General features: G+C 33.7%; 1 protein-coding gene across 1 annotated transcript; it reads right to left on the bottom strand.

Moving 5' to 3' along the window:
* Positions 1–453: 453 nt before the first annotated feature.
* On the bottom strand, positions 454–1,385 carry LOC126695985 (transcription elongation factor TFIIS-like). The gene has a single exon (XM_050392776.1). The coding sequence runs from the start codon at positions 1,383–1,385 to the stop codon at positions 603–605; it is 783 nt and encodes a 260-aa protein (XP_050248733.1). The 3' UTR covers positions 454–602.
* Between the last annotated feature and the right edge of the window lie 9,018 nt (positions 1,386–10,403).

Below are 10,403 nucleotides of genomic sequence, written 5' to 3'. Positions count from 1 at the left end.
ACTATACTTGATCTTATAGAACGAGTCATTATAGACTTTAATGGAGCTTTTGCATTACTTGATTCCAGCTCTGCTGCACGTCTAACAATTCTAGAAGAAAACTTTTTACTGCTTGTTAATAAATTTATATAGTCAATATGGTATGTAGTAAACTAATTGTAAAACTAATTATTTACAATTAATGTATATTTGCTCACTTTTTTAGATATCCATGGTTGAAGAACAGTCACTTACTCAAAAAAAAAAAAAAGAAAAGAAAAGAAAAGAAATTGAATACTAGAATAATGTGCTTTTAGCAAAAATTACTCAGACAGGAAATATGTTAATATCTAAAGCAAATACAAAATGTGCTACTAATCAACCAGAGAAAAAAAAAAAAAAAAAAGTCAAACAATTTAATTAGAACACCATATCAGAAGATGATAAGAAAACTTTACATATGAGACAGAGAATCTTAACATACAAAACTATAAATGTAGTTACATCAAGAATCAATGATATGGACAAAAAATGGAAGTAATTCCGATTCCTAGACTAATAATTTCTTCCAACAGTAGCCGTAGTGCTCTTGACAATCAATTAATTCAAGCTACTGGCCCTGGTTAGACCTTCCAACATTTGTTGCATTTGCAACAAGTGACATAGGTTGTCATGGGTTCATCGGCACTCCGGGTCTGCATTTGGTAATAGGTACACTTGCGCTCGCAACACCGACTACACTGGAACATGTCAGTGGTGGCCTTTTCTTCCTCATCAGCATCATGCATACATCTTTTCAAGCTTTTCAACTGTATCTGAATGTTCTCTCGTTGCCTTTTTTGACTGGCCATCTCCTGGGCACTCATGGTTACAAGACTCTCAGGCTTGATCTCTCCAAGAAGCACCTTCCTCCTCAAATTTGGGTTCTTTGGGTCTTTGAGATTGAACAAGATGGATTGATAATTAGCCTTCTTGATGGGATTAGACCACCCAATCCTTTCAAACATAGCAGACTCTACTGAAACAGCCATTTGAACCGGGTCCATTGCTGGTGATATGCTCACATCAGTTTCAGAAGAAACTCTAGAAAAGGCCTCTTGCAACTGTTTCCTAACCCTCTCACGGTAACCAACGGTTTTGGTGGGTTTGGAATCTTGGTGATGATGATCATCAGTTTTGTTCTGCAGAGGCACTAGGCTCATTTCTGTTTTTGCCTTAGGATTTGGAATACGAACCTTGATTATTAGCCTCTTTTTGTTTGGAACCCCAGAATCCTTTTCAAAGCCACCACCTTTACTGTCGTTGATGATGGGTACCTTGGAATCTTGATGATCAAGAAAAGCCATACCCATATCTGTTTCAGGCTTGGGAAGCCAAAACTTGAGAACCTCAGTCGCTGTTGTCATTGTCACAACGTGTAGTGAGATTGTTGATGATCAGCGCTACCTTCTTCCTCTCCCAAAAACACAACCAAATAAGCTTTGCTCTCCAAATTGAAGTACAGTGTTGTAGAAACTCTTATATGTATTTAAAGCTGCTTGTGTTGTTGTTTCCTTGATCCTCAAGGAGTAGGAGTTCCGAGTTGGAATTGGAATCGGATTTTGGAGAAAGGCGGTGATTAAATTTGGGTTCTAGCCGTTGGCCTGTCAACTGTTTGGTTTTGAGTTTTAGTAAGTCACAGCTAATTACTAATTAGTGCTTCCGGAATATACTAAACAGTTTAGTGTTTGGGGTTTGGTTTGGTCAATTTATATTTTATTTTATTTATATTTTTTCTTTCTTTATTTATTTTCTACTTTTTCCACTATTGAAAATAGAGAAGATTTTGGATCCAGCATAATTATTAAACTTGAACAGGAATAAGTGTTGGGTTACTGGTTCAACAAGTGGGTATAGATCGAGGAACTAAAATAAATATGAAAATAAGTTGGATAAATCATAAAAAAAAATGGCATGCCTTAATTACTAATTAAAATTAAGTCTAAAATAAAAATCACCTAATATAATACAAACTCAAAGTTTCACAAGTAACAACACTAGAAAGTATAAAACTACAAAGCCAAATGGGTCGCAACAACCCGTTATGATTGCATGAGTTGTGAAAAAATAGTTGGATTTTACTTTTAACCGGCCAATTTCATAAGTTATCCGATTAAACAACTGGACTGGCTTAGGTATCGCTTCACCAAATTATAGGTCCAACCTATTGGGCCAGGTTGGGTTTTAATAACTATGCCTACAAGTGAAATTACAATTACACTTAAATGTGATAGTCAAATAAAAAAATTTTAAAGCATAAAGTAAAAATGGAAAAAAAAAATAAAAAGGTAAAAGTCAAATATGTTAACCAAAAAAAAAAAAAAAATTGGGGCTGAGTTTGAAAAAGAAAAATGATTTTTTTTTTTTCTTTTGTTTGTTTGTTTGAATTTTTTTTGGGACCCTAGTCACAAGGGAAATAAGTGGTTAATGAAGTAAACCTTGAATTTGAATTGAGTCAACTTGGGCCAAACATCGCATAATCACCACACCCCTAGCGGGTTGAGTCAACTTGGGTGGGTAAAAGCCAATATTTTTATCCAATCCGCCACTAGCGGGTTGGGAAAATTCCAATCTGCCACCGACCCACCAAAGTCTAAATCCAATGGATTGGTTACAAATTTTGGCGGTTTTAACTTGGCGGGTTGTGCAGGTTGGCATTAACAATATTATTTTATTTTATTTTTTTTAACTTTCACAATCTACAATTTATTATTGCATAATCTCAAAATATAACTAATGCACACAAAAAATTAAAGGTATATTTCATTGAATAATCTCAATTCCAACACAAACCTAGGGTCAATAAAAAAGAGATATAGCATCTCTAATAGACCTTGTCTCCACAAAAAAAGGAAAAAGAAAAAGAAAAAATGGTAGGCTACTGCCTTACAACTGAAGAAAATTAAATCAACAAACCCAAAGTCTTAACATTCCCAAAGTCACATCAAGGATTCAAAATAATAACATATCGACATAACAAATAAACTTCAAAATGGTATGCATGATCTCAAGATTTACAAGAATATATGGGACCCAAATCAAAAAGACAAACAACAACATACTCAATAAAAATATAGATACAAACATTAAGCAATACAAGACATAAAAACAACTACCTTTGTAGTTGTCTAGGAGAGTACATAGTTGATGGAAGGTGAAGAATGGAAGGGATAAAAAAAAAAAAGAAAAAAAAAAAAAGAAGGCTTCAAAAAGGTTAAGGAAGAAAAAGACAAAACAACATGAAAGGAGGGAGAGGAAGTGGCTAAAGGTGAAGGCTAAATACAAAGTGTATATGGAATACAGTTGAAGTGATTTTAGAGTTTCAATGTTGACTTTTATATTTTGTGAATTGATTATTGATTAGCTGTAAAAATTGATTAGGTGAATTGATTAACTTTATATACAGAATATACGGTTGATCAATTTGAACTAATATATATATATATTTTTATTTATGTATAATAAAGTGGGCGGGTCGAGTTGTAGCGGGTTGTCAATGTTTCAATTTGCTATCCAACTCAATCCGCCATTTTGGGCATCTAACCCGCCCAATCCAAACTACCTAACTTAATGACCCGTATAGGGCAGGCGGGTCGACTTCGAGTCGGGCGGATTGGCGAGTTAAGCGGATATTCTGCACACTCCTAAGTTGGAATGATTTTGGGAGGGATAAAGGAGACAATAAGGGAAAAAACATTTTTTTTGGTTGCTTGGTTAGAGGGGAAAAATGGAGGGAGATTTTCATGGGGCTTAGGTGTTTTCTCCTCGTGCCGCCAAATATCAATCCCCCCAATTTGGAGAGAATTATGGAGATAAACTATTAAAAAAATGTTTTTATTTTATGTAATAGGAGCATGAGAATAAATTTATGCAAACTATATTATCTATCTTCTCACTTTTCTACTCAACCAAATAAAAGAGTTTTTTATCCTTCTACTTTTCTACTCGTCCTCATCTTCTATCCCCCACTTGATAATTCTGAACTTATTCTAGTATCTAATAAGAAAAGAAAAATTAATGAGCTTAGAAAGGAATTAAATGCATAAGTAACATTGAACCCTAATAATGACTCATGCATTTCTTGCGTAATAGTCAAAAACTCAAAATACCAACACTATGTCAGGGACTTTATACAAGAAATGAATGGAATAAAAACAATTAGAGGGTTTTTTTTCTTCCTCATTTCCTATAATACATTAAGATAGGGTAAATAAAGTATAAACAAAAAAATTAGTTTTATATTATAATATTTTTTTTGAGAACTTTAATTTTATATTATTAATTTGCCAGTAGGGTGTTCAGTTGCATTTTTACTTGCTGATAATGGTGTTATTAAATGAGGACACATTAATGAATTTAAAGTTTAAACTAAAGTAAAAGTGTTTAATAAGTGTGAGGTAGTGACAACTAACAAATGCTTAGAAGGATCAAGGCCATGGTGAGTTGGTGACTGCAAATATTGGAAGATGTTATGATCCTAGTATCCCACATGGATTAAGTATAAGTTTAACTATGTGTTTATAAACTCTTGGGTACCTTCCTCTTACAAGCCGGTTTTCAAGGATGAGTTCTACTCATGGGTTTGTAACAAGTGGTATCAGAGTCGTTCATCCTAAAGCCATGGTTGAAACTAAATCTACAATACTTCTAAATGAAGCCATTTTCAACTTTCAAGAAGTTCAGAAAAAACTTAGTATCATTTTGCAGAAATTATGTGACTGATTATATAATATCTTTGTATTGTAGGTAACAAGGGCTTTACATGCAAAGTGGGGCTAGGCCAATTGAATCAAGACAACTTACATTCAGCTAGGCATGAATTCAAGAAAAGACCAACCCAATTAGGCATGAATTCAAGAAAAGACCAACCCAATTAAATTTAAGTCCAATTGGAGCAAGGAATCAAAGGAAATTTGCACCAAATCCAAGTCCAATTCGGATTAGGATTCCAGACTGCACATCAGTTAGTATTTTTGGCATAACTTTCGGCTTAAATGTCCAATCGAGATGATTCAAGTTGGGCTGGAATGATAACTTAAAGGGCTACAACTTTGTAGTTTACCAAAAGTCCAAATTCTGACGTTAAATGGGCCAAAATAGTCGGTTAAATGAAGCCTAAAAATCTGGGATTTTCTCCAAACGAGAATTCAACTTGTAATAGGATTTCTTGACCTATTTAAGGACTCTTTAGGGCAAAATTCAGGGAGGCGGAGGCTAGTGCTAGGGCTGAGGGCTGAATGTATAGAGAGTGCGGCTACTTCTTTGGTTTTCTTTCATGACAGTTAGTTTTATTTTATTTGTCTAGTTTAATGTTTAGTATTTTATTTTTGTGTTTTCTTTCAATTGCTATGAGTAGCTAAATTTATAATTAGGGTTGAGGATGAAACCTTGTTAAGGATTATCAGTAATATTTATGTGATTTGATTTTTCCCACATTAGTTATTCTTTAATGATTTAAATTGTTCTTGCTTCATATCAATTGACTAAGATGAAATTCTAGATATGAGTTCAATCATGTTTTTCTCATGATTTAGGATTTGTCTTAATTAATTGAATGCTTGGTTTATTAATTCTTGATTATAAAATTAGATATCACTTGTGATTTTTCTATCAATGGATACAATTTATGATTTGATTTTTAGAATTGGATATATCTTGTGATTTGTTTGGCTACGGATACAATTGATGATTTGATTTTATACTTAAGAAGCGAAGAAGAACATGCTTTAGATTTTTAAACATAAGTTTTAATGAAGATATTTTCCATTATAGCAAGATTGATTTCTAGATTATCATGTAGTGAGTTGGGAAAAATTAATGATCATAAATATATGCTAATATGATTTACAAGGCGGATTCCAAAACCTTAATTCCTTTCTCTTGATTGTTTACATCTTTTTATTGCTTTATATATTTTGCTTAGATTAACTATCAATTGACTAAGATGAAATTCTAGATATGAGTTCAATCATGTTTTTCTCATGATTTAGGATTTGTCTTAATTAATTGAATGCTTGGTTTATTAATTCTTGATTATAAAATTGGATATCACTTGTGATTTGTCTGTCAATGGATACAATTTATGATTTGATTTTTAGAATTGGATATATCTTGTGATTTGTTTGGCTACGGATACAATTGATGATTTGATTTTATACTTAAGAAGCGAAGAAGAACATGCTTTAGATTTTTAAACTTTAGTTTTAATGATGATATTTTCCATGATAGCAAGATTGATTTTTAGATTATCATGTAGTGAGTTGGGAAAAATTAATGATCATAAATATATGCTGATATGATTTACAAGGCGGATTCCAAAACCTTAATTCCTTTCTCTTGATTGTTTACATCTTTTTATTGCTTTATATATTTTGCTTAGTTTAACTATTTGTTTAATTTTATTATTTGCTTAGTTTATTTGATTGCAAACAACCAATTTTTATTAAACTAGATTAGGATTAATTTGGTTAAGGTTTAATTAATTTTCCTTCGTTCATACAAGTCCCTGTGGGTTCGACCTCGTTCTTGTCCAACTATACTACGGTACGGTTCGTACACTTGCGAGTATTTTGAAATTTCACAACACCCTAGATTATGAAAAGCTTCCAATGGCCTATTTTCACATGGATGGGGAAGCATTAGTGTGGTTCGAATATGTTAAAGATATTGGGTTATTTGTTAGTTGGGATGCCTTTGTTCAAGCACTACAAGTCAGATTTAGATCTACTGTCTATGACAATCCATTGAAGGCTACTATTCAAGAACCACCTGTTCTTGTGAGTAATCCAATGCTCATTGGCGTTAGCCAAACTCATGTTTCACGAAATGGGTCTATTCATGCAATCAAGAAGAAAGACGTAGACTTACCACACACTCACGTTGGGGGTCCAATCTCGTTGCTTAGTAGCTATCACAAAGCCAAGAAACTAGATGCTTCTTTTCTTGGTGATAGCTGTGGGATAAATGATGAATTCCATAGTTGAGATGATCACAATTTTGATAAGAAATTGAGTTCTATATTGCTGAAGTTTAAGTTCAATACGATCGCTTTTCGTTATGCTCCTATGTCATGGGCTGTGATTAATTGCTTTGGAGCTGTTCGTGTAATCAAAGGTCAAGATGCTTTAGCGTATTGGGTTAGTGGCCGGTTTGCCCTAATGAAGGTGTCATTTCACAACACCTTGTGGGCAAGGTGTTTTCAAGGGGAGGGAAATGTTAGGAATATGAAATAATTATTGTAATTCCTTTAGTTAGGTAGTTAGCTAGTTGGTTGAGATTAGAATGAGTTAGTTAAGATTTGAGCACATGTGGCTCATTTAACACATGACTTAATTCATAAAGCACATGTTGAATTAACTAGCCAATTATCTTGAGCCATGTGGGCCAATGACATTAGAGCTAGTCTCCTATAAATACATTAGTGTAATTCAACATTACATATGAAATGAAGAATAAACCAACTCATTGCTTAGTGCATCTCTCTTTCTTAATCTCTCTCTCTTTTAATATTTCTCTATGGAGGGTGACTACCTCGAATTAAGTCAATTTTCTTACAATTCCTATCCATTCTCATTAAGAACCACCGGGTTCCTAACAAGTGATATTAGAGCTAACTACCACTCTGGGTAATCAGGTGTAGCTCATTAAGTATGGGATCAAATGAGTTGCGGCTTTGTGGTTGGATCTTGAAGTGGGCGACCTAGAGGCTAGATTAAAATAAATGATACATGAGTGGAGCCATCAAAAGAAAAATGGCTACTATCGGGTTAGTGTCGCTAGAGTGAGCTGTCGTGGACATCAGCTACGGAGCGTGGCAGTATGTTATGATCCTAGTGTCCCACATGGATTAAGTATAAGCTTAACCATATGTTTATAAGCTTTTAGGCATCATTTCCTTGCAAGTCGGTTTTCAAGAATGAATTCTACCCATGGGTTTGTAACAGAGGCAAGAAATGAAATTAGTGGGGATTCTCATAAAAAAATAATAATAATAAAAAAGAGTGGGGATTAAGAGGGTTTTTTTTTTTAATTATTTAATTTTAATCTAAGGAGCATCGAGCCTTAAATGCCCAAACCCCAAGTCACACTTGTCTATGACTATCAGCAACTGAACTCATTCTCTATTTGGCTAAAACCAAGTAAATCAAAATCGAGCACCTAAGGTTCCCACAACGGGTAAAAACTAAGACCAGTTCCATCATATGTACAAGTTTTTTCGTCTTAGGTGCAGAAATTTGTGTTGTCGTGCCTCTACACAAGTAAATCCCCTTGGAAGGTCAATTCCCCTCCCTTATAAATGTGACGAGTGATAATTGCTTAATTTTGTATATTTGTATCATTATTTGAGAGTATTATCATACAATACTTTTTTTTTTTTTTGGTATTAAATCATGCATTTCATATTTGATTTTAAATAATGTGAAATAGTTAGTTTTGTGTTTAAAATTATTTTTAATGAATGAATATGTTTTTTCTAAGAGAATTGAATTAATTATTGCAAGATTTATCAACAAAAGGTATGAGCCGGCTTGTGCAATGAAGAAGGCTTGTTTGGATAAACGAGCTGAGTAGGAGTATTGGGCCGTGGGCCATTCCCAAGGATGTATGGTAGCCAGAGGAGGGTCGAATAGTAAGATAAGCGTGTGGGGCAATGGGACGAGAACAAGGACAGGTAATGACGAACAAAGGTTGTCTCCCGAGGATCCAAACTTCCTCAGGAAGTGTTGTGGGGGATTGGAGCCCGATCGCCTAGAAAGTATCATGCAAGAAGGTACCATACTTCTAAGGATAAGTTTCAGATATAGGAGTCTACAGTGAACTAGTAAATATCTGAAAAGAAGGCTGTTACCACCACATTAAATGTTTTGCACCTAACCAACTAACCGCATTTATGTGGAAATAACCCCTGAGCAAGGATATCTCAGCTCACAGCTACTCACAAAACTTCCTAGAGGTTTCTAATGGGATAAGCATCCAAGAGATCGCCTACATGATCAACAAGTGGAAGGTTGGGATTGAAAAGAATAGGACTATATAAAGAAATAGCCCCCGTGAAAAATGGAGTAGAGGATCGAAAAGAAAAAAAGGAGTAGAACATCTTGTACTTAGATAAACTTGAGTGAATATAAGAATACTTCATCCTCGAACTTGACCGATGAGTGTTATTCCCTTCAAATTGTGTTTTCTTATCTTTTTGACGCGAATCCAATCTATTGTGGCCCTTATATGATTTGCTGAGTCTTACTTGTAAGATCCACCCTTTAACAAATATATTGTTTTGAGCTTGTTGGGCCATCATCTATTTCCAGTGGGCTGAGGGTCGAAATCTAGTCCTTACAAGGCTAATGGGCTAAATTTTGACAATGGCATAAATGAAGTTAAATAAGGCTTACCCAATTAAATTTGAGCCCAATTGGATTAAGGAATTAAAGAAATTTACACTAAGTGTTCGTTTGGAAATATCTTATTTAATTTTTTTTGCTAAAATCTTTTTGCTAAAAATATGTTAAAATATGCTTATACTATGAAAAAGTGAGAAAAAGTAAGAAAAAAAAAAGAAGAAGAAGAGATTTTACAAAGCTATATATAAAAGCTAAAAACAAAAAAAAACTGGCTTATAATCTATTCCCAAACACACACTAAATACAAATCAAACTCAAATTAGGATTTAAGCATGCGCAAGCTACTGTTTTGGACATAACTTTCAACTCTCACATATTAGATTGTGATGACTCAAGTTGCGCTGAAAAGATAAGTCAAAGAGTTACAACTTTGCCGTTTATAAAAAGTCCAAATTCTAACACTTAATGGGTCAAAAAATCGGTTAAGTAGAATCTAAGAATTTTTTCCAAATGATAATTCTACTTGTAATAAGATTTTTGGCCTATTTAAAGGTTTTTTAGGTCAAAATTTAAGGACGGTAGCCTAAGACAAAATCAATTTTTTCTTCTAGCTCATTTTCAAATCTTAGTTTTTTTTTTTTTTTTTTTTTTTTTTTTTTTTTTATAATGACTTGCTAGAGGTCTTGCTAAGACAAGGGATGAAACTCAACCTTCTATTGATATGTCCTTAACAATATTTTGAAGATTTTAATGCTTAAGTTTTCGTGTTTCTGATTGATTTTCCTACCCAGAAAAATGTTTTATTCTATATAGCAAAAGACAATATGCGCTGGGAAAAATCATTTTCCACAAAAAAAATTTACACCAAAGCCTGAGTCAAGCTTGTTTTCAAGTCATACAGTTGAAAACCCCAAATGCTTTGAATAGTAAGTAGAGATCATTTCCTCCAATAGTCAGTTCGTCCTTAATCATACATCATCCAGTAATCAAAACTGGAAAAATGAGTCAGGTGTCCTGTAGCCTGTAGTTCAACGACATAGCCTA

The sequence above is a fragment of the Quercus robur genome, chromosome 2 (assembly GCF_932294415.1).
Source record: "Quercus robur chromosome 2, dhQueRobu3.1, whole genome shotgun sequence".
NCBI classification, from domain to species: Eukaryota; Viridiplantae; Streptophyta; class Magnoliopsida; order Fagales; family Fagaceae; genus Quercus; species Quercus robur.
Note: the sequence above shows the minus strand (reverse complement) of the source record. Positions and strands in the feature narration are given on the sequence as shown.